This window comes from Vombatus ursinus, unplaced genomic scaffold, assembly GCF_900497805.2.
Source record: "Vombatus ursinus unplaced genomic scaffold, bare-nosed wombat genome assembly UNPS02014821.1, whole genome shotgun sequence".
Lineage (NCBI taxonomy): Eukaryota > Metazoa > Chordata > Mammalia > Diprotodontia > Vombatidae > Vombatus > Vombatus ursinus.
In genome coordinates this window covers 41,578,376-41,604,054 of record NW_020954599.1, presented here as the reverse complement: position 1 = coordinate 41,604,054, position 25,679 = coordinate 41,578,376, and the positions used below count along the sequence as shown (strand labels likewise).

Here is a 25,679-nt window from a genome sequence, read left to right as displayed (position 1 = left end):
AAATATGAAGAAAAAAACCAACATTTTTATATGTTATCAACGTGGGAATTTGTTATACTTGACTATGCATATTTGTTACAAGACTTTTCCCCCTTTTCTTTTCCATTACTAAGGAGGGTGGGAAGGAGAAAAAAAAGCTTGATAATTTAAAATATACATGTATATATATATCATATATATATATATATATATGTATATATACACACACATACCAGTAACAACCTTAACAGACAGGAGCACAGGTCTTTTTCAGGTTGGAGAACCTATCTTCAACATTATTTATGGATAATTCATTAGAATTTCCTGGGGAGAGTTACTGAGAGATAATTTAAGGCACAGTCCCTGCCTTCAAGGAGTTTGCAACCTGGAGGAAGGAAAGATCATGGTAAACAGGGTCCATCATGAAAAAATGGAACTTGATCTACGTCTTGAAAAATAAATTTTTTTTGTGCTTAGCATAATACCTCTACTAAGGCACATAGTAGGTGCTTAATAAATGCTAGTTGATTGACTGATTGATTTAGATGAGTAGAGATCAGAGTGAAGAACATTTCAGATAGAGAGAAAACTGGAGCAAAAGAGGCAGGAATATGTATCTTGTACTGGAGTTGGAAAGGCAGAGACAATGAACAGAACTACTTCGTTGGAATGGTGATTTTGTATCCTTAGAGTGAAACAAAAGCTTGAGAAAGGTAAGCTTTATTGTACAACAAAAATTTGTGAAGGGCTTTGTCATGGGCCAGATTGTGGTAACCCTTGAATGCCAAGATTGGGAGTATAGACTCTATTATGTAAGTAATAGAGAGAGAGACTATGGGTTTCTGAGTAGCCTATGGCATGCACAAAGTTTTACTTTAGTAAGACTATCTGTCAATGCATGTGGGAGGGATTGGAAAAGGGAATGACTAAAGGCAGAAAGACCAGTGGGGAGATTAATTTTGAAGTGAGCTAATAAAGGATAGTAATGGCAACAGGACACAGTAGTAATCAATAGGAATGAATATTTAGTAATAATAAGAGAGATAGGAAGAATTGATCAGTAGGATTTGATTGTTGGTGGTGAAAAAGAGAGAGGAGAGTCAAGGATAACTATAAGGTTTGGGGTTCGGATGACTGGAAATAATTATGCCATTGGTACAAATAGGAAAATGTGGAGGGAGAACTGGTTTGGGAGAGAAAGCTGATGAGCAGAGCCATAATCTGCATGTTTTATACCTCAGACAAGCTTTACAAAATGCAGCTGGGGCAAGGGGTACAAGAAGCTCCTTCAAATCAACTTTTAAAAAATAAATTCAGTTGAGCCGTGTGTGTGCAAAGAGCAGAGCCCCCCAAGGACATAGCAAAGCCACTGTGGTAATGGGAACAGGACCACCTGGAGCTCAGCTGACAGCAGGAAGGGGGTGACATCTGTTTAGCAACTTCTTCTTCTTCTTTGTCTTCTTTCTTCTTCTCCTCCTCCTCCTCCTCATTCTCATTTTTCTCCTTCTGTTCCTTCTTCTCCATTGTTGCTATGCTTTTGGGATTAGTACTGTTAATATTTTTTCTTTAATTTTGGGAGCCTGAGGCAAAGATTCAATTACCTTGCCTTAGTCATACCATTGGTGAGAAGTTTAGCTTTAGATATGCTGAATTTGAGGACATTATAGGACATTCAAGTAGACTTGTTCAGCCTAGCAAACACTAAAGAGATTCAGCTCAGGAGAGAGAGGTTGATATTGGAGAGAGAGATTTGAAAACCATCAATCAATAAACCACTTGCCAAGCATTTATTAAGCACTTATTACATGTTTGGCACTTACGTAAGAGGTAGTTTAGGGTGATGGATAGAGAACTGGCTTCAGCAACAGGAAGACCTGGTTTTACTCTAACCAGGCCTTCCTGTTGCTGAAGCCAGTTCTCTATCCATCACCCTAAACTACCTCTTATGTAGTACTTGCCTTTAAATAAGCAAGTCACTTAATCTCTCAGGACCTCAGGTAACTCTCTAAGACCAAAAATTGCAGAGCAGGTACTGATTTGTATTGCTATAGGGAGTTTTCTCAATAAATGTTTATTATACCAGTGAAATCATAGGTCTAGTAAAAAAAAATGTGTTAGGCCCTGGGGAAACAAATAAAAGTGTGATATTAAAAAAAAATAGAAGTGTGATAAAAGTGTCCCTGCCCTCAAGAAGCTTACATTCTAGAGAACATGAAAATAGATGGCATCTAGTTCTTTTTGCTCTCTGTATTCAGGCAATATGCTGATTTTTTAAAGGGGAATTTAAGTTTGAATCATTTTTAGGACCTTAGATATAATTAAAGTAGGCGCCCCAAAGTGCTTTCTTTTCTTTTTGCTCCTACTGATACCTGAAGTTCTTTTAAGGAGGGAAAGTGCCATTTATTCTGAAATCAGAAATAAGTCAAGAAGCATTTATTGAATTCCCACTATATGCCAAATTTGTGTGAAGGGCTGAGGACACAAACAATAGCAAAAACAGTCTCTCCCCTCAAGAATTTATAGTCTAACGGAAGTCAGGCCAAAGATGCATTGGTTCTAGGAGAGGATGATAAATTTACATTAAAATTTTAAAGCCCAATGATGACAGTTTCTAGAGATCAAATTTTGATCAGGGTTAGGAGGTAAGAGAACAAGAGGGTTTAGGGTGCCTGATGAGGAGAAAGAGTGGGAATGAAATAGAGAGGAAGAGGAGAAGCAGAAGGGGAAGGCTGAAAGCACCAAGGACAAATAACTACATCACAATTTTGCCCAGTAGTGGTCTTGTCCACTGACTTTCTAAAGAGTCTTCATGCTTCTTTCAGAGCCAGTTATCACTGGAACAACACTCCTCATGATGGAGGACAGGAATTTCTTGTCAAGGTGTCATTAGGAAGATAAAAGCGAGTATAGCTTTTTACATCTTTGTCCAGTGATTGTACTCAGGATGGGGCACAACCCAAATATCAGTGCTCTGAAGGTCAGGAAGGTGTGTCACACTCTACTTTGGTCCTTCCACCAGTTAGGAATAAAGTTGAAAGCTGCCTAGAATTCCTGGGTAGCTATCTAATTTTCCAACTGCCAGTCTCAAAAGCTAATGACAACTTTAACAACGTTAAGAATAGACTTTTGATTTGTAGAGGCTAGGGGTCCAGGAAATATTCTAGGAGAGAACAAATCAAGGACTACTCATTATATAGGAAAGGAGGGGGAAGCAAGAGGTTTTTTCTTTATGAGGGTAGAGAAAGGAAGATTTTTTTTTTCTCAAAGGTGAAAGTCAGTGAAATAACAGATGGATTCTGAGGGAATCAATTTGCAAATGGTATAATCTTTTCCTCATGCTCTTTGTATCACATCTTGGTTCATATAATGATTGTAAAGCACCTAGGAAATCATCAGAGGATAAACTTTGTCATTTGCTCAACACCTGTCCCAGGATTCCCTCTGTCCCCCCAGAGGGTAGATACAATAGGAGATGGTATCTAATAAAATTAAAGGTTTCATTTATTTCATACCAAAGTACTACTGTGCTCATGAAAAGGACATCCAGAATGTCATCAGCAGCATCTACTGTGGTTACGAAAGAAATGACTACATGCAGTGACATGCAATGACATCTCAGATTTCAGGAAATTTGGCATGTCCATTTCAGAAATGGTGGGGGAATGGTTTGGCTAGTTTTGAAAGTCAGGATGAGAAACCTAATTCGAAATGGAATGAAGGTGATAATCTTCCCCTAGGAAGATAGGAAACAGATGGATTATACAAAAACAATTAAGGCTGATTAGCTAATTAAAAAGTTAAGAACAAGGTATTAAAGATCGAAGATAATTGTTTTTTTTTTTTTTAAGAGACAGAGAAAGAGAGGATAGATAGAGTAGAAATGACTCCTTGTTAGCAATAAAACAAAGAAAGAGATTGTGGGGTTCAGGATTGGGTCACATTATTATGAATTAATACGAAATTAAAACCCTATGTTATTGTTTCCCTTGGGCAGAAAGTATTACTTAGTACATAGACAAATGGAAACATAGCAGGAAAGAGTTAATGTAGAACTGGGAGGGATCATAGATCTAGAACTGGAAGGGACCTTTTAGTCCAAACCCCTTCATTTTACAGATTAGGAAACTGAGGCCCAGGGAGGTTAAATGACTTACCCAACACCAAGGTCACACAATTATGAATGTTAAAGGTGGATTTGAACCTAGGTCTAATGCTAGAGGCATTGCATCGGGTGACTTGAAACATGTTAATTAGGAAGGAACCAAATATTTATTAAGTATCTACTATATGCCATGCACTGGGCTTTACAAATATAATCTCATTTGATCCTCACAACAACCCTGGGAGGTAGGTGCTATTATTATCCCCATTTTATAGATGCAGAAACTGAAGCAGAGACTAAGTGACTTGCCCAGGATTACATTGCAACTAAGCGTCTGAGTCTAGATTTGAATTCAGGTCTTCCTGAGTCTATGCCTAATGCTCCATCTACTGTGCCATGTAGCTGCCACCAATTAAGAGGATTTTGAAAAGATCATAATCTTAAAAAATTAAGTTAACACTTTTCTACCTTGTGATTTCCGGAGTGTGAATAGGGGGGAAAACAGTTTATATATCAGTTAGTGTTTTCATCTACCTGTAATTTAATTTCATAGAATCAAAGAACCTTAGAGGTCATTTAAGCCACCCCCCAGCTTCAAAAAAGAATCTGATTAAGCCATCTCAGAGAGATGAGAAACTGTTCTATTTTTAAAGACCTCCAGAGGTCTCTCTTGCAACCTATTTCAACAGGCAGACATTCTTCTTTGTTTCTCATCAGCCTTTTCGCACTGAAATTTAAGATACAAAAGGTGTGGCAGTCAAACTAATACCCTAGTTTTACAAACCACACACATAAAATTAGTCTTATTACTTTAGAGGCAGTTTGCATAGCTAGATGAAAAATCCACTCAGTTGTCAGCTTACATCCAAATATCTAGACTTTGAAAGACAAAAAAAACAAAACAAAACAAAACAAAAAAAAAAACAACTGGGTTCCTGGTGTCTGGTATCATACAGATGAAGTGTCCAAATAGGTGACTGATTTTCCCCCCTTTTATTTGGATAGTTAGGTGGTATATCACACAATGGACTCCTATGAATTTTCTTTCCTCTAGTCCTCTCCTTCAGGGAAATGGCAAATAGTCACTAACCTTTGTGGAAGAGTAACCCATGTTAATGGAGAGGTTTGCCTCAGCAACAGAAAACCTCTTGGTTTTTTTTACAATATCTACCAAAACCTGGGGCAACTAGGTGGCACAGTGTATAGAGTACTGGGCCTGGAGTCAGGAAGACCCGAGTTCAAATTTGGCCTCAGACACTAGTTGTGTGACCCTGGACAAGTCACTTAGCCATATTTGCCTCTGTTTCCTCATCTATAAAATGAGTTGGAGTTGGAAATGGTAAACCACTCCATTATCTCTGCCAAGAAAACTCAAAAAAGGGGTCACAAAGAGTTGGACAGGACTAAAACGACTGAACAACAACAAAACTGAACCTATTTTCTTAGCAACAAATTCATTATCTCCTTTTCAGTGACTAATGCACTATTATTGTCAACTTTATACATTGAACAGCTTAACAACCCAAACTTTACTTAGGGTTCTATCTCTTGCATTCTACTTTCCACACAAATGTTCCTTGATATAACCTACATTTGAAAATAGACTCTGCTACCCAATGACAGAAGTTAGTATAATAGATGCTAAGAATAACATCCTCTTCACTTGAGTCATTGTGAACAGACACACACACACACACACACACTCCATTATGCTAGATTCTGTGTGAATGCCAGTTTTAAGTCTGAAATTCTTCTGATTTATAGTTGTTTGGGGTTTTCAAATAATTATGCTCCTCAAACCAGATACTACTTTAACAGACTGTGACATCACATAAACCCTTTTGACTGTACAGACTAATTTGTACTGATGGCATATCCATACATGATTTCATGGTACCCATTCAACTTGATGATTGGTACTACTGACTTCACATGTGGTCAAAGAGTTCAACTTTCTTTTCAGGAATACGAGGGCCCTTTTCCACCCAGACATAAAGTCTGATTATTTACATTATCACATAACTTGTCCTCTATTTTACACAAATTGAAGAAATAGCAAATCACCATTAAAAAGTAAAAAAAAGCAACTGACATGAATTCTGGAAGCTGGAGCTGCTTTCACTTTATTTGGTAGTTTTATGCTTCAGTATATTCTTACAGGAAAACGTTTTAACAAATAATCAGCCTCTCTATCTACACTCCCAGGTTCCCTTCGAGTTCAGTTACTTTGTACATGCCTCAGCGTCAGTTGAATTAACTTGAGTTAGAATATGATTACAGGAGAAATCCAGGATCCACTATCTAGGTAAAATGGGTTTGAATATTACTGCCAGCATTAAACTCTTATGGTTAGGCGAGAGAGAATGACTGAAGTCTCTTGGTGTTAAATGGAAAATGATATAATTTGTTGTTGTATCACCTCCACTAAATCTATCTTGGCATGAATTCACTCTCTTTCCTAGCAGGAACACTTATTAGACGGGTTTATGTAACAAACTAAATCTTTCCTTCATGAAACAATCCAGTAGTGAGCTCACAAACATTTTCGTTCATAATCAGAAGTTTGGCCTTAAAGCCAGCCCACAAAGGAAACATGTGAAGAGCAAAGGAGCCCCAGGAGTGAAGCTGGAGTCAAAGCCTGCGTGCTATGAATCAGAGAGCATTATCAGAGCCTTACCTTGCCCTTGGGTCACTCCATAGAACTCAGCTGCTATCCTCGCGGCCTCCTTGCGATTTCCTTTCACAATGTAGAAGTGACTGAGGATGGCAAGGCTGATTTTCACAAAGAGTTTGAAGCAGAAAAGTGAAAGGATTGTGAAGTAGACATTGGACAGCTGCTGAGCGAAAGGACGACTTTCCTCCTCCACAGACATGGCTGCTGGAGATTGTGTGTTAGGACTGAGATCCAACTCTCAAATGTGCCTGACTCCGGGCACACACGGCCCCCGAGCAGCTGATCCTGAGGGAGGAAGATATCAGGTGGTCATGATGCCTACAGCTCAAAATATTTATACTGTCCATAAAAGTTCACTGGGCCCTCCTCTTGGCCTAACAGCACTCCACAGATGCCGACTTATCACATGCCTGATTTCTAGAACTCTTGGCTTTCCAGCCTCAATTTTAAAAAAAATCAATTCCAGCCCTCTATAAATTTGTATCTTGTTTAATTTTTGTTATTCCATGTACAAAACATAGTGGGAAAAGCACTGGTCTGGGAGTCAGGACACCTATATTCTAGTCACACTCTAGATGGATGAATTTGGATGTCCCTTTCCTACTTAGGCCTCACTTTCCTGAGCTGTAAAATGAAGAGGATAAACTAGATGCTTTCCAAGGCCCTGACTGGTTCTAACTCTGTATAAAAATCCATGAATAATTTCGAGAACATTGTGTATAGGGTCTTTGCTTTTTAATAGTAATACCAATTTTACCAAATTAAAATGAAATGACATACTTTTTTTCTTTTCCAAGAGAATTACTTGACGTTAGAGCTTTTCCTGACACTAGGTTCATAGGATCATAGGTTTAAATCTAGAAGGGTCTTAAATACTCTAGGCCAAGGGTTCTGTGGATAGGAGTCCCTAAACTTAAATGGGAAAAAGAAATTACATCTTTTTTTCACTAACTGAAATACAGCCTTTCCTTCAACTATGAATTAAAAACAAATATTATCTGAGGTGTCCATAGGTTTCACCAGATGGACAAAGGCGTACATGATATCAAAAATGATTGAGAATTTTTACTCTAATCTAACACCTTCACTTAAAAGATGAGGGCTGTGAGGCTTTAAAAAAAGTGACTTACCCAAGGTGACCAAGATAGGAAATGGCAGAGTCAGGGTTGGAACTCTTTGACTATCGCTCTTTCTATTTAAGTCAAGCCTCTGTGGGGAATCAAATGAAATACCTTTGGACTAGATCATCAACCACCAATAGTCGATATGACTTGGGTGACCAGAATGACTCTTCATCAGTCTGACACTTGGTATTTGACAGAGATAACAGGTTTGGCCTACAAATATCCAAATTTGGATGCCCTACAAATACTGTTGACACTGTTCCAGGAGAACTGAGAATGTTTATTAATGGAATGTTTATTAATAAAATCAAAAGTATTTTGTTTGGATTTTCCAAAAAGAAAAATTCAACCAAAAAAAAAAAAGAGACATGTTTTAAGCCTAAAGTGTGTGGCACTACTCTTATGGATTTGTTTTATAAATGAAATGAAAGTGGCTTCCTAATGGATGCTATTTATAGTTAAAAAGAGTAATAGAGTAAAATATTGAGTAAAATAATGTTAAATGGTAGCTCCTGTTATTAAAGCTAAAAAATAATATGTGCCAGAATCCAGACTAACATATTACTCATGTGGAATTCCTGGTATAATGTGATGGGGTTTGGGCCATGCCTCTCTTCCTCTTAGATTCTTTAAAGCAGTAGATTCCCAAAGCAGCAGCCAGGAACAGATAGGATCTGAGACTCAATGTTATAGCTTTGAAATTTGTATCCAGGGGCAAAAAGTATCTTATAGAATGATAGAATAGGATTAAGTTAATCTAAGGATGACTTTGCTTCCAGCCTTACTTCTGTAAGGGTTAGAAATTTCATAACTAAGACATAAAGTTAGCAAACAAAGTGCCTCCTCTTTTCCCAAGGTCGCAACTTATTTTCTGGGAGTAAGTTCGGATAATAAGGGCAATGTCACAAAAAATAATAGTAATAATGAGAAAATATTTGTATGGTTCTTTAAGGTTTACAAAGAATGGTCCTTACAATAACCAACCCTGTATGGTAGATAGTATCAGCATTATTGTCTTGATTGTGTAGATGAGGAGGCAGAGTGGTGAAATGATTTACCCATAGACAAGGGGAATGGCATTATTACCATCTTTGGTGTCACTATGAGAGAGAAAATTAGAACTGATGGATCGTTAGTCTGAAAAGGACAACATTATTTATGTTGTTATGAGGATGGAGATAGAGGATGGAAGTTAGAACCTTTCTTGATCTGGGGTTCTTAATGTGGGTCCTGTAAACTTGTTTAAAAAAACTATTTCAATATAATTGATTTCCTTTGTGATCCTATGTTTTTTATTTTGTGTGCTTAAAGACTTTATTGTGAGGAGGGGTCCAGACTGCCAAAGGGGTCACCTCTTCTGCTTAGAGCTAGAGGAGGCATACATAGGGGATGTGATGATTAGCTCCAATTAGCTTCTTGATGGGCACAATGATATTTGATTCCAAATTTCCAGAAAGTTCAGAGTGCTCTGAGTCATTATGCTAACCACTGATGTACACGTAGAAATAATCCTTTCCTTAGTCATATTCCTAGTGCCTGTCTAAGGTTTCAACCCTTCCGCTTTACCAGTAAATGCTATTTAAAATAATCATTTCCACACTAGTTAGTCAGGAGTTTAGATTCTTCTGTGTTAGAAACATTTATTTTTCCGGGGCTGTTGACATTTTATGGTAAGTTAAAAACTCAATCGATTTATTGGTCGAGAAATTTTATTTTCCAGGAATTCAACTTCACACTATAGAAGATTCCCCTTGAGTATTTTCCTGGATTCCCATCTCTCTTCCCTTTCTCAGTATACCCTCCCCCCTGTGTATTTCTCATCACCTCCAGTTTTGTGAATCATCATATAAAAACTAAAGATTCCTGGAATAATCTATAGTAATAGTTCATATTTAGTTGGCTTTTCAGCTTGTAGAGTATGTTACATTCAACAAACCCTATGAGCATAAATATATTATTACTGATAAGGAAACTGAGGCTCAAAGAGGGTCGGTGATTTATAGGAGGTCATAAAGCTAGTAGGGATCAAGGCCAGTTAAGTCTTCTCACTCTGGATTCAATGTACATTCCATGCTACCTATTTATATAGAGGAAGCAGGGTAAAGTGAAACAAGTGCTGAACATGGAGCCAGGAGAGACTTGGGTTCAAATTCTACCTTTAATATTTAGCTGTGTGGCTACAGATAAGTTATTTAACTTCTCTGTACTTCACTTAGCTGCTTCAACTATCAAATGAGTACAGTATATCAGAAAGAGGTATAAGAGACCTCAGAAGTCAGTCCAAACCCCTGATTTTGCAGATGAGGAAACTGAGGCATAGCAAGGATAATTGACTTGTTCAAGGTCACAAAGGTAATAAATGTCAGAGAAAAGATATATAATGTCTGTAGTATCAATTAGTTCAATTTACTCCCTAGGTTGTTTTCTTGCCTAGGAGAAACCTCTTGTCTTGAGTCGTGAATTCCTTGCCAGGATCACAATTTCAGAAGGGGCCCCAGCCATGATTATTTCACTCAAAGTTGAACTCACTCTTCAAATGGTTTCTCAACCACTTTGTGGGGGCCTTGTCCCCTACTTTCCAGTTCCCCTTTCTATACTGTCTTACCCCATTAAAATGTGAACTCCATGAAGGTAGGGACTGTCTTGCTTGCTCATATTTATAACCCCTGCGCTTAGTATTTAATAAAAGTTCACTTGCTCTGACTATCTATCTTCCATCTATCTAATCTATCATCTATATCATCTATCTATCATCTGTCTCTATCTATACATCTGCCTGTATCATCTGCCTCTGTCTCTGCTATCTATCTCTTTCTATTCATCTTTCATCTATCTCCCTCTCTCTATTCATCTTTCATCTATCATCTATCTAATCTATCATCTATCTCTATACATCTATCTGTATCATCTATCTCTATCTGTCTATCCTATCTATTCATCTTTCATCCATCAATCTATCTATATCTATCTATCTATCTATCTAATCTATCATCTATCTCTATCATCTATCTACCATCTGTCTCTATCTATACATCTATCTGTATCATCTGTCTGTCAATTCTATCTCTTTCTATTAATTTTTCATCTGTTTCCCTCTATCTATCTTTCATCTATCTATCTCCATCTATCTATCTATCTGCCTACCTTTCTTTCTTATCTATGTGTAGTACCTACTACACAGTATGCTTGTGAGGGTAGAATGAACAGTGTATGTTAGTGCTTTGTTAACCTTGAAGCAATTATCTAAATGTCAGGTGGTGTTGTTACCATGATATTTCTCTCATAGAGGGTAGTGGGAGCTATTATTGACTAGGCAAATAAAAATCCTGTTAAGAACCTTTTCCTATTCCCAGTGCCATTCTTCTTAGCTTCAGTTAATCAAATACAAAGTATTTGTTTACTGAGTACTTAAAATGTACATAGAATGATGGTGCTCTTGGGAAGACAAAATGCATATGACTTGGTCTCCATTCTTCAGAAGTTTACTGTCTGGTTGAAGAGACAAGATTTATAACTAAGAATTAATTAGAGAATAGTACAACCCAGTATTGACCATCTGGTAATGTTCATGTGTTGCCTTTTGGATTGTTGAAAAGGAGTGTTTAGTATAAACAGTGAGTTATCTTGACAAAATTCTATTAGTCTCTGCCCTGCTTCATTTTGTACCCCAAGTCAAACTTGCACGTTATTCTAATTATCCTTTGATTTCCTGCTTTAACATTCTAATCCCCTATGATGAATGTGACATCTTTTTTTTTTTTTTGGTGTTATTTCTAGAAGATGTAGATCTTCACAGAACTGATCAACTTTATCCTCTTTGGCATCAGTAGTTGGAGTAGAGACTTGTATTACAGTGATGCCTTGGATTCAAACAAATATTTTGTAATTTTTGAGATTATGCCCCAGTGTTGTGACTTTATACATGAATATCACCAGACATCAATATTGAAGTCAGATTGATTATATACTTTGTAGCCAAAGGTGGAGAAACTCGATACAATTAATTAAAACAAGACCTGGAGCTGACTATGGCTCAGATCACGAGTTTCTTATGGCAAAATTCAGACTTAAATTGAAGAAAGTAGGGAAAATCATCAAACCATCTAAGTATGACCTAAATAACATCTTCATAAGTAGAAGTGATGGATTTAAGGAATTAGATATGGTAGACAGAATGCCTGAAGAACTATGGACAGAGGTTTGCAATATTGCACAGGAGGCAGCTACAAAAAACATTCCAAAGAAAAAGAAGAGCAAGAAAGCAAAATGACTGAGTGCTGAGGCTTTTCAAATAACTGAGGAAAGAAGGAAAGGGAAAGGAAAAAGAGAAAGGGAAACATATACATACCCAACTGAATGCACAATTCCAGAGACTAATAAAGGGAGTTAAGAAGGTTTTCTTAAATGAGTGATGCAAAGAAGTAGAAGAAAATAATATGAGAAAGACAAGCAATCTCTGCAAGAAAATTAGAGATATCAAGGGAAGATTTCATGCAAAAATGGGCATGATAAAACACCAAAATGGTAGGCATTTGACAGAAGTAGAAGAAATTAAGAAGAGGTGGCAAGAATATACAGAAGAATTATATAAGAAAGATCTTAATATCACCATTAACCACAATGGTGTGGTTATTGAACTAGAGCCATTCATCCTGGAGAATGAGGTCAAGTGGGCCTTATGAAGTATGGCTAACAATTACTAGTGGAGGGGCAGGTAGGTGGTGCAGTGGATTGAGAACTGGGAATCAGGAGGACGTGAGTTCAAAAATTCGGACTCAGACACTTGCTAGTTGTGTGACCCTGGGCAAGTCACTTAACCCCAATTGCCTCAAAAAAAAAAAAAGGAAAGAAATAATCAAACTTTGAGGCAGCTACATGCTGCAGTGGAATGAGCACTGGCCCTGGATTCAGGAGTACCTGAGTTCAAATCCGGCCTCAGACACATAACACTTACTAGCTGTGTGATCCTGGGCAAGTCACTTAACCCCATTGCCTAACTAAAAACAAAAACAAAAACAAAAACAAAAACAAAAAAACAAACAAAAAAATTGCTAGTGGAGATGACAGAATCTCAGCTGAGCTATTTAAAATCCTAAAAATTGATGCTGTTAAAGTGCTGCATTCAGCATGCCAGCAAACTTGGAGAACTCAATGGTGGCTACTGGGTTGGACAAGATCAGTTTATATCACAACCCTAAAGAAAGGCAATGCCACTGTGTGATCCTGGGCAAGTCACTCAACCCCAATTGCCTAAAAAAAAAAGGGCAATGCCAAGGAATGTAATACCAAATAGGTGCATTCATTTCACATTCCAGCAAGGTCATGCTTAAGATTCTATAAGTTAGGCTTCAGCAACATGTGAACCAAAAATTACCAGAAGAATGGGCTGATTTTTGAAGAGGCAGAGGAACTAGAGACCAAATTGTCAACATTCACTGGAGTATAGATAAAGCAAGAAAGTTCCAGAAAAACATCTACTTATGCTTCTTGGACTACACTAAAGACTTTGTGGAACACAACAAAATTCAGCAAATCCTCACAGAGATGGGAGTACCAGATCATCTTACTTGTCTCCTGAGGAAACTGTATGTTGCCAAAAAGCAACAGCTAGAACCAAACATGGAATAATTGATTGGTTTAAGATTGGAAAAGGAGTACTACAAGCCTGTATATGCTCACCTTATCTATTTAACTTGCATGCAGAGTACATCATGCAAAATGCCAGGCTGGATGAATCAAAAGCCAGAATTAAGATTGATGGGAGAATTATTAACATTCTCATATATGCAGATGATACTACTCTGATAACAGAAAATGATGAAGAATTAAGAAACCTTTTGATAAAGGTGAAAGAGGAGAATATAAAAGCTGGCTTGAAGCTTAACAACAACAACAACAAAAAACCAAAACAAAACTAAGATCTTGGCAACTAGTCCCATCACTTCCTCATAAATAGGAGAAGAAATGGAAGCAGTGCCAAATTTTATATTCTTGGGCTCAAAGATCACTGCAGATGGTGACTATAGCCATGAAATTAAGAGAGTCTTGCTCCTTGGAAGGAAAGTTATGACAAATCTGGACAACATACTCAAAAGCAGAGACATTACCTTGCCAATAATGGCTCATATAGTCAAAGCTATGGTTTTTCCAGCAGTAAGATGTGGCTGTGAGAGTTGGACTATAAGGAAAATTGAGTGCCATAGAATCAACATTTTCACATTGTGGTGCTGGAGAAGACTTTTGAGAATCCCTTGGAAAGCAAGGAGATCAAATCAGTCAATACTTAAAGAAATTAATTCAGACTATTCACTGGAAGGTCAAATATTGAAACTAAAGCTTACTCTGACTACACAATGAGAAGATGGGACTCATTGGACAAGACCCCAATGTTGGGAAAGATTGAAGGCAGAAGGAAAAGGGGATGACAGAGGATGAAATGGATACATTAGATTGCTGAAGCAATGAACACGAGCTTGGATAAGACTTCAGGAGATAATGAAGGATAGAAGGGCCTGGTATTCTATGGTCCATCGGGTCACAAAATGTCAGACGCGATTGAACAGCGGCAACAAGAACAATATACAAGCCAGTATATAGCCAAGAGATTCATGGAGTGCCACAGACCCTGAATGCTGAAGAAGTCAGAAAACCAGAAGACCATGGGAGCATAAATCTAGAACAGGAAGGGACTTTAGAGGTATCAGGGAGAGTGCCCTTGTTTCTTCAAGAGGAAACAGGCCTAGAAAGGTTAGTGATTGGGCTCAGGACCACACAATTAGTGGGTATCTGAAGTGGGATTCAGATCCAAGTCTTTCTTGAAGTCATCAAGACCAACTCTCAATCTACTTCACCACACAGTTTGTTGTAATCAAGAAAGACTGTGGAGGAGGTAGTTATATGTGTGCTGATTGAAAATTTCTGGGGGGAGGGTGAGGGGCATAGTGAGATGATAAATGAAACAGAGAAGGAATGACTAGAGAGGAAGGATAGTAGCTTGTAATCTAGAGAAGGCTTTAATAGCCTTTATAGAACATAAAAACAGTGTCAGATGCTTCAGAAAGACTGAGAGTCACTCAATGTGGGCAGCAGGAGGTCATTAATACCCTTTAAGAGAACAATTTCAATAGAGTGGAAGAGATGGAAGCCATTCTCTAGGGGGTTAAGTGGTGGGATGAATGTGATTCCCCAAAAGAAACTTCATTCCACACAAACCCACCTTATGTCCCCTGGTATCTGGCATACACAATTTCCTTATTTAAAAACATGGGCCAATGCTTCTTGTATCAGAAATAAAGAACTTTGGTAACTTGCTTAAAAATAAAATAAAGTGGTAGGTTCAATGGAAAGAGTACTAGCTCTGGAATCAGAGGCCTGGCTTCCAATTATTCCTCAATTACTTTCTGAGCCTCATTTATAAAATGGAGGAGGTGGTGGGTGAGGAGAAACATAAAGACAGAAGATTTTTAATGTTCCTATCAGCTCTAAATTAAGGACATTATGATTCAAATGTCTATAATTGATGGTACAAAATTTGAATGATGGGAGTCATTGAGGTTATAGACCAGGAAAAGGTTCACGGCTTGGCTTAGCTAGGAAAGCTCTGAGCTTGAGCTTTGCCCCAAGGGTTCTGCATGAGTCTCAGTGAAAGACATACAGGGCAATGGGTATACTTCCCAGCTAAGTATTTGGGGAATCTGTTCATGTCAATACTTCATACTTTGTATATGCCACACCTTTTGGGTTTGCCAAAGAAATGTAGATATTGAATATGATGGAAATTCCCTAACTTTCCCTTTTCTCAACCTTCAGGGAATTGACTCGCCTCTGGAAGGCTACACTCTGGCTGAAAGGAAGAAATATAAATGCTTACATTTATATAGCACCTACCATGTGCCAGGCACTGTGCTAAGCACTTTACAAATATCATCTCTCTTGATTTCCATAACAACCCTAGGAGATAGGTGTTATTATTATCTTCCTTTACAGTTGAGGAAACTGAGACAGAAAGAGGTTAAATGACATGCCCAGGGTCAGACACTTAGTAAAAGTCTGAGGTGGGATTTGAACTCAGGTCTTCCTGACTCCAGGTCTAGGATTCTATCCACTGCTCCGTCTAATTGCCTCACTGACAACCCAGTCCCTGTCGTTATAAGGGAGGGAACTGAACTGGAGTCCTGGAACAAGGTGAGGAGCAGGGGTATACTACACAATAATAATAATAGCATCTAACATTTATATAGCATTTACTATGAGCACTGATCAAATGATCCTCCCAACCGCCCTGGGAGGTAGGAACCTGGTGCCACTGGTGGAAACACACAGAGAATTCAGGAGCTCCAGCCACTTCTCAGCTGTGTCCCTGCCCTCTCCCTTGTCCTTTCCTGGGTCACTTCTTCCAGAGGGCTTGGCCTGGGAAATGCCCAGCTGGAAAGACTGTGTACAAAATGTCTTGACTGCTTCTCAAAGCAGGGAAGTATATGAATTACACACACATTTGGAGTGTTGAGCTGTCTCTCTGTTGCTGACGTGCAACAGACTAATGGACTAAATGGCACTAAATTTCTCTAGAAGAGAAATCTCAGTTTTCCCTTGGGAAATGCAGTCAGTGGAAGTTCCTTTCCCATTCACTTCTAGAGAATGACCATTCTCTCTCTCTCTCTCTCTCTCTCTCTTTTTTAATAAGGAGCTATCTTTATTATGTGCCAATTACTAACACTCTAAGTGAAATCCATGAATGTTTACCAAAAAAGAGATAAATTACCCATGATTTTTTATTTATCTAGTATTTTATTTTCCCGTAGTTACATGTAAAAACAAATTTTAACATGCCATGAGAAAAGAGCTGACATAAATTTTTTATGCATATAAGTCATTTTCCTTTTTGTTTTTTTTTTATTTCTTTTGAGATACAGACCTAGTAGTGGTATTGCTAGATCAAAGGGTATACATGGTTTTATAGCTCTTTGGCCATAGTTTCAAATTGCTCTGCAGAATGGTTGAATCAGTTCACATCTCCACCAATAGTGAATTAATGTCTCATTTTCCCCACATACCCTCCAATATTTGTCATTTTCCTTTTCTGTCCTATTAACCAATCTAATAGACATGAGGTATTACTTTATAATCATTTCAATTTGCATTTCTCCAATCAATAGTGAGTTGGAGCATTTTTTCATATGACTATAGATAACTTTGATTACTTCATCTGAAAACTGTTCATAATATTTGATCATTTGGCAATTGGGGAATGGCTCTCATTTTTTTTTTAAATTTGACTCAGTTCTCTATATGTTTAAGAAATGAGGCCTTTGTCTTGCTTCAAAAGTTTTTTTTCCAGTTACTATTGCTAACTGCATTTCCCTCCAACCTATTTCCCCCCCCTTCATTCTATTCTCTCACTCCTTTCATCCTGCCCCTCTTTCAAAAGTGTTTTGCTTCTGACTACCTCTCCCCCAATCTGCCCTTTCTTCTATTGTTTTGTTTTGTTTTTGCTTTTGCTTTTGGGTGAGGTATTTGGGGTTAAGTGACTTGCTCAGGGTCACACAGCTAGTAAGTGTTAAGTGTCTGAGGCTGGATTTGAACTCAGGTCCTCCTAATTCCAAGGCCAGAGCTCTATTCACTGCACCACCTAGATGCCCCATGCCCTTTCTTCTATTACACCCCACTCTCTTCTCTTATCCCTTTCCCTTCCTACTTTCCTGTAGGGTAAGATAGATTTATATACCCAATTGAGAGTGTATGTTATTCCCTCTTTGAGCCAATTCTGATGAGAGTGAAGTTCACTCATTCCTCCTTACCACTCCCCTCTTCTCCTCCACTGTAAAAGCTTTTTCTTGCCTCTTTTATATGAGATAATGCACCCCATTCTACCTCTCCCTTTCCCTTTCTCCCAGTGCATTCTTCTCTCACCCCCTTCCTTAATTTTATTTTTTAGATATCATCCCTTCATATTCAACTCACACCTCTGCCCTCTATCTATATATACTCCTTCCATCTGTTCTAATGAGAAAGGCCTTAAGAGTTATAAGTATCATATTCCCATGTAAACAGTTTAACCTTAGTAAGTCCCTTATGATTTCCCTTTCCCGTTTACCTTTTAATACTTCTCTTGAGTCTTGTGTTTAAAAGCCAAATTTTCTATTCAACTCTGGTCTTTTCATCAAGAATGCTTGAAAGTCCTCTATTTCAACAAATATCCATTTTCCTCCTCAAGAATTATACTCAGTTTTGCTATGTAGGTGATTTTTGGTTGTAATTCTAGCTTATTTGCCCTCTGGAATGTCATATTCCAAGCCCTCTGATCTCTTAAAGTAGAAGCTGTTAAATATTGTGTTTTCCTGACTGTGGCTATACTATACTTGAATTATTTCTTTCTGGCTGCTTTTAATATTTGCTCCTTGACCTGGGAGCTCAAGAATTTGGCTATAATTTACTGTGAGTTTTCATTTTGGGATCTCTTTCCAGGAGGTGATCAGTGGATTCTTTTAATCTTTGTTTTGCCTTTTGGTTCTAGAATATCAGGGCAGTTTTCCTTGATAATTTCCTGAAAGATGATGTGTAGGCTCTTTTTTGATAATGGCTTTCAGGTAGTCCAATAATTTTTAAATTATCTCTCCTGGATTTATTTTCCAGGTCAGTTGTTTGTCCAGTGAACTATTTCACTCTTTTGGTTTTGTTTTATTGTTTCTTGAATTCTCATAAAGTCATTAGCTTCCATTTGCTCAATTCTAATTTTTAAGGAATTATTTTCTTCAGTGAGCTTTTGAACCTCCTTTTCCATTTGGTCAATTCTACTTTAATGAATTTTTGTGTGCCTCTTTTTCCATTTGGCTAATTCTGGTTTTTAAGGCATTCTTCTCCTCATTGGCTTTTTGTACCTCTTTTACCATTTGGCCTAGTCTGTTTTTTAAGGTGTTATTTTCTTTGGTATTTTTTGTGTGTCTCCTTTACCAAGCTGTTGACTTGTTTTTCATGATTTTGCATCACTCTCATCTCTCTTCCCAATTTTTCCTCTACCTCTCTTACTTGATTTTCAAAATCCTTTTTGAGTTTTTCCATGACTTGAGACCAATTCATATTTTTCTTGGAGGCTTTGGATGAAGGAACTTTGACTTTGTTATCTTCCTCTGAGTGTGTGTTTTGATCTTCCTTGTCACCATAGTAACTTTCTATGGTCAGAATTTTTCTTCTGTTGTTTGCTCATTTTCCTAGCCTATTACCTGATTTTTAACTCTTTGTTAAAGTAGGGCTCTGCTTCCAGGGTGGAGGGTGCACTGTCCCAAGCTTCAATGGCTTTGTGCAGCTGTTTTCAGAGATACTTCTAGAGATCTGTAAGTTTTCAGTTCTTCCAAGGTGGTATGATCTAAGTCAGAGGTTTCCAAACTTATTTGGTCTTCCTCTCCCTTTTCAAAAGAAAATACTCAGCGTCCCCCTGGAAATCTACTTTTTTTAAACCCTTTAATAGTTTTTTTTTTTGAAATTTGTTTCATTTAAAAAGATATAAAATATTTTTTAAATGACACATCCGAAATTTAATAATTTATTGTAAATTTATGGGTTTTTTCCCACATTGAAATTTTGATGACACAGTATTGCATTATATAACTGTACAGTATGGCATTGTAAACAAGTCATCACATGCACATATTCCTGCTGATGCATGCTGGACTTCCCAACAATGCGTGACATACTCGCCTACCAACACTTGCTTATTAAGACCTGTCAGCGGACCTGACCTCCGATCTGTTAAAACTTACGTTTTGTGTATTTATTTGGAAAATAATGAATCACTATGACTAACTCTGTTGCACAACAGATGAAATGTGTACAAATGGTTTTTCAAAATGTTCTTATCTTCTTTTCTTTCCTTATGTTTTCACTGCCCCCTTATTTTTATTCAATGGAGGCTACTACCACCCCCCTGGATCATTCCAGCACCCCTCATGGAGGGGTCTTGCCCACTTTGGGAACCTATGACTAAGGAGAAGTGTTTACTACTCTTCTCTTCTGGCCTGTGCTATGGTCTGTGAGTGACCACAAGTACTCTTTTCTGCCCTGGAATGTGAAGAGGATCCCCACTCCAATGTGGCCACATGCTCTGGTGAGCTAGTGCTCCTCCTCACCCTGGGACTGCCACCCAGGACTTCGACCCAGATCTGAGCATGGGCAAAGCAACAGAGTCCTGCCTTGGTGCTAGCAAAGAGACCCCATAGTCTCCTGACCCCTTATAGTCTGTGGGCTGAGAGCTATGGAAGCCACCACTGCTGCTGCTGACTCAGTGTCTCTCAAGACCTGCTCCCGGTTTGCTATGGCCAAGGCTGTGCTGGTGTGGCCTCCACTGGACTGTGCTCCATTTTCACCCAGGTGTGACAGAACTTTCCTGCTGACCTTCTAAGCTGTCTTTGGCATCTGTGGTCTAGAGGTCTGGAAATCACCACTGCTGCCACTGATTCAGTTGCCCTGAGGCCTGCTCCTGGGTTGCTCAGGCTGTTGCTTTGCTAGAGTGGCCTGCACTGGACTGTGTTTTTCTCTCACCCCAGTGCAATAGACTTTTCCTGCCAACCTTCCAAGTTGTGTTGGGCTGGAAAATTCTTTCACTCTGTCTTTTTGTGGGTTCTACTGCTCTTGAATTTGTTTACAGTAATTATTTAAAGGTATCTGGAGGAGTTTGAGGGAGAGCTCAGGTGAGTCCCTGCCTTTACTCTACCATCTTTGCTCCACCTTGAGAATGACCATTCCTTTATTGAGAGGGGAAAACAGAATTCCTTGAAGGTTAAGCACCTATTAATTATAAAAGTTTTGCCTAGAGAATCCTGACTAGAGAAGATTCTTCCTGTTTCTATGGTTATTTTTTCCCCAGTGCCTTGGAATATAGAAGCCCAGCCCCTTCTTTAATAATCCCCTTGGCCTTTTTATTGTCTTTTGCATCCTTCAACTTCATTCTAAGCTTCTGTCCTCGATTACTTACCTTGCTTACATCTACTCTGTAGCCTTTTTAAAATCTGTTAATGAGTCCCCTGTGCATCCACATGGGTCTCTTTGAATAGTTGCTATTTTTCTTCCTCGCTGAAATCATTTGTTTGTGTTGCTTTGAATTAAGTAATGTTTTATTTAAACTTTCCATTAAACACACCAGCAAAGAACTCTGAACAAAGCAGATATTTAACAATTTTTTTTGAATCTTATTGAAATGTAGCATGTCAGAAATGCCAGTTTCTAGTTATTTGTTTGGCACAGTGTTGGATACCTCTGTTTCTATAATATGCAGAGAAAATACAAAGTATTTTCAGTAGAGATTTGAATTTTCATCTGTTCATTTCCTGACAAAAGATCTAAAGGATTCATCTAACTTTCTTATTCCTGATGTGACTCCACACAACAAAAATAGATGGGTACATTTTCAAGCAATTAGTATTAGGATGCTCATACAGTGCTAAGCACCCTCTGGGTATTTAGCAAATGTTTGTTATGGATGATTGGCTAGCCACACATCTGATGCACACTAAGAAGTTTCATTTGCACATAAATCTCTGAGGTTCCATTGAGGTTGATAATAATTCAGAGGGGAAAAAACCCTAACTTTCCTAGTCTGAATAGTCCTGTAAAATCTCTCTACCTATACAAGAAATCTGCCTGGTTGGTGTTTGCATTCTGTACTAGCTGGAGTTCCGGTTGTTTGCAGCAAAGATCTGTTACTATCATAATAAAAAGTCAACCCACGTGGGTCTGAATAGTTAGTTCAATATTTGTTGAGAAGAATTTTTCCTACCACCTCATCTGAAATCACTTCTGATCTATCCCATTCAGTCTTAAGTTTGGGGGTTCCTGTTAAGTTTTCAAGTATGCTTTTAAAGACTGCCACACCTATGAAAACTCTTCAGTTTCCAGGGACTGGTTACTGACTGGCAGGATTTTCTGTTTAAGGTAAAACAGCATCCATAAACTCTTTTAATAGTAGGAAGAAGTAAAACATAGTATTCTTAGAAGTATTATCTTTAAATGTGCAACGTAGAGAGAGTATGGTGTAGTATAGGGGAAAGAGCCCTTAATATATGCAGTGAAGACCTGAATAATAATTTTGATTCCACCACTAAGTGACCATGAGGCAAAAATCAGAGCTCTGGTTTCCTAATCTTTAAATTGGGAAAGATGATCTTCCTCGTCTATATTAGAAGATTGCTGAGAGGGTCAAATGTGAAAGTATTTGGCAAACTATAAAGTGCCATATGGGCAGCTAGGTTGTGCAGTAGATAGAGTGGATAGTGGCTTGGAATCAGGAACACAAGTTCAAATCCTACCCTAGACACACTAGTGTGTGACCCTGGACAAGTCATTTTACCCTGTCTGCCTCAGTTTCCTCATGTGTAAAATGAGCTAAGGAAGAAAATAGCAAACCACTCTAGTATCTTTGCCAAGAAAACCCCAAATGGGGTCAGAAAGAGTTGGACATGACTGAAACAGCTGAACAACAACAATAACAATATTGTCCCACAAATACACATCTTATCATTAGATTGTAAGCTCTTTGAAGACAAGAATTGTCTTTTGCCTCTTTTTGTATCTCCAATGCTCAACACAGTGTCTGGCACATAGCAGGCACTTAATAAATGTTTATTGGTTGATTGTTGACATCATCAGTGAGAACAGTGGACAATCATAGGGAACACATGGAGAGGAATATGTGGGAAATATATGTGTCCACAGTGAATAGAGGGGCATACATAGAGAGCATATAAACGGAGGGGCACATACGAAAGGATCGTGTGTGGCCAGGGCACTTGTATAGAGGGGTATCTCTGCAGGGCTGCTAATAGTGATATCATTATTATGATGCTCTGGCCAGACTTGCTTCCCCGCTACATTTCTGTTGGACGCATTGTCTCCATTGTATATTGCACTGTCTGCTGCTTAGCTGGACACTGCTCCAACTAAATATGAGGTCTGTGGTCTGTGTTGGGAATTGCCAGGCATGGCCCCTCTGGGCACATGGCCACAGAGCTTGTCTCTATTTCTAGCTTCTGCCTTCAGCTGAATCCTTTGGCTGTATAAAAGTCTCCCCTTTGTCATGAGAAGAGTGGGCTTTACAATGCTCTTTTAGTTCAAAAGCCAGATTTAAAATTTCTTTTGAAAAAAAGTCCATTTTAGAAAACAGCCATCCTTATGCCTCTTATATTAGACCAACACCATGGGGGGAATGGAGAAGGAGAGAAACTCCTTCACTTTTTTTTTTCTCCTTTTAGAGTGGCCTGCCTGTTCCTTTCCAGAGTCTTGACTAGAAAGTGATTAAATCCCTCCCCCAAAACACACTCATCCAGATGTGTCCTTCTAGCTAATCAATGCTGGTTTAATCTTTTCTTTTGACTAAATTTGTTGGTCACTAGGCTTTGGACCTGGTAATTATTTATGTAAGGTTATTCACTCAAAATCTGCCAAACAGTTCTGAGGTTTGGGGAGTTCTAACTCCAAAAAACTTATACAATTTCTTTTGTAATAAGAGGGAGTGGGAAAGGCACTTAGACAAAATCTAAGCCCAGGAAATAAGTTCAATCATTTTTTATTACCTGCCTAACCACATTTCTGGCCATTCATAAATACATGCAGTCAGCTGAAGCCTAAAGAGGTTTTAAACTCATCTTTTCAGAAATAAGTGGCTTCTCCCATGAAAAATTTCTTGGGAGAACAGAGAAACCTTTCTTTAATGTTAACTATTTGACGTCTTTACGTTTTCCTGTCTGATTATAGACATGTTGAAATTTCATTCAACTCAATGTCAACTTAATGCCTATAACTATAGGAAAGTATACTAAGAGACAACATACTTTTAGTTAAATTACCTGAAAAAAATCAATAACTAAATCCAGCTTTGTCTCCATACAGTAGATACTAACAAACTGGAATTTTCTATCCAAAGACTTCAATATTGGGGTGGTTCTATTGCTGGAACTTAAAAAGCCTTCACAGAACAATTAGATGAGTGAGTCAATGCTATTGAAGACAATGGCACATTTAAGAAAAAATTATGTGGCTTACCTGAAACCACCCAGAGGAGTAGAGAACCCCAAGAATGGTAATATTAAGTATTTCTAGTTAAATAGTTTTGGTTTGACTTGTGTAATCTGTGCCAGGCCCCCTCACAAAGGCTTGTGAGTTCATATAGACATCTAATCTTAGGATCCTGACCCCATGAGGCCCAGATTTTTTTCTTAGACTCTTTGCCTATACTGGGAGTACTCCAGGAAATTGTGTAACTATATTCTCAATATACCTACCTATATCATGTCTAGGTTGACCCAAATGTAAGCATTAGGGTCTCCAATTACTATATTTCACCCTACAGAAAATTCACGAGGTACAAAAGAATTTTATGGTATTATTTGTCAGGAAACACATGAAGTACAAAAATAGCCCATTAGATTCCTCCACTCCCCCAATCCCAAGTTAAGTACACTTAGGGGTTGATGAACAAACAATCGTATTTCTATTCCACTGTTTGAGAGCAACTCACAGCAATGCCAGGGAGGGGGCAAAGTCCTCATGACCTGGAGCTTTGTGGAAATCGTCTCTTTTTATAGTTATCTGGTGCCTGAATTCTCTGGAGTTCTCAAACTTGGGGTTACCTAGAAGCCCAGAAAATCTTTGTTCTCTAGCTAATATGTAGATTCTGGGAATGTGTTACCTAGGGATCTATTTTAAAATCCCCGTCACTTTTTATGTAGGAGTTTGGAGTTCACAAGCATTATCCATCAGAGAGGATACACACGTCTGCCTTTGCCATGTGCTTTTGCTGCAAATTTCTTCTGCGCCTTTGAGAGGAGGGGAGAGGAGAGAAATCCCCTCCCCATCCCTGGCTACTTGCCAACAGAAGATATAAGGGAAAGAAGAAGAGAAAAACACCCATCAGCTTGCTTTATATAGTTCATGAAGGGAGGGGTATATTCCTCCAAAAAGAGGGTATCTCCCCTAACCATTGACACTCATGTTGGAAGCAGCTACCTAGTCTCTAAGGACCAGTTAGAGGCATTCCCTGTCTCCATTCAGTAAGGCTTCCACGGGGATGTGCTCTACAGATGTCTCCAAACATACTATTTATTATAATGTACTATACAATACACTATAATATATTACATTATAATATATGGTATGGTATACATGCTATATATTATACTATATACAACAATATCATCAGTTTGGTTGAGGAAATTCATCCCTTTTAGCAGGGGTTCTTATTCCCCCTTATAATTGTTAAAGCATGGTAATAAGGGGGCAGTTGTAATTAGAAAGACAGGGCAGTTGGACTATGGGAGCAGGAAGATAGAAACTATGTTAAAACAGGAAGATAGAAACCATGTCAACAGGAAGATAGAAACTATGCTAACAGCCCTAATGAGGGCAGCACCCTCTGCCCCACTTTGAGGCATTCTCGGGTATTTGATATTTCAATTCAGGTTTAGGTCAAGGAAGGAATCCAAAGTCATCCATGGCCACCAGAACTCCTGAACACTGGGATCATCACAGTGCATCATCTACTTTGGATGACAGCTGAGGGTCTTCTACAAAGCACCTTAATGCTCAATTATGGACAACCAGTGATGTCATTGCTCTCAGAAGTGATATAGTTTGAGCAGGAGTCTAGCACTCCTGGGCATTTTTGGTCTTGGCTAGCTTGGGACTCTCTATTCAAGGCTAAGTGAAACAAGGTGATTGAATATGTAGGCTTTTGTACTGTTTCCAGGAGCATGAAAAAGCCAGCAAAAGCCAGTATTGAAACAATCAGCCTTTAAATATTACAGGATAATCAAAT

At 38.4% G+C, this 25,679-nt stretch overlaps 1 protein-coding gene across 1 annotated transcript in view; it reads right to left on the bottom strand.

Annotated features, from left to right (window-relative positions):
* The window catches only part of ASB5 (ankyrin repeat and SOCS box containing 5), a 126,152-nt gene that overhangs the window by 71,531 nt on the left and 28,942 nt on the right, over window positions 1-25,679 (bottom strand). Inside the window, exon 2 of the mRNA XM_027837565.1 lies at window positions 6,759-7,040. Coding sequence (XP_027693366.1) covers window positions 6,759-6,954 — 196 coding nt within the window. The 5' untranslated portion in view covers window positions 6,955-7,040. The remainder of the gene's footprint in view (window positions 1-6,758; window positions 7,041-25,679) is intronic.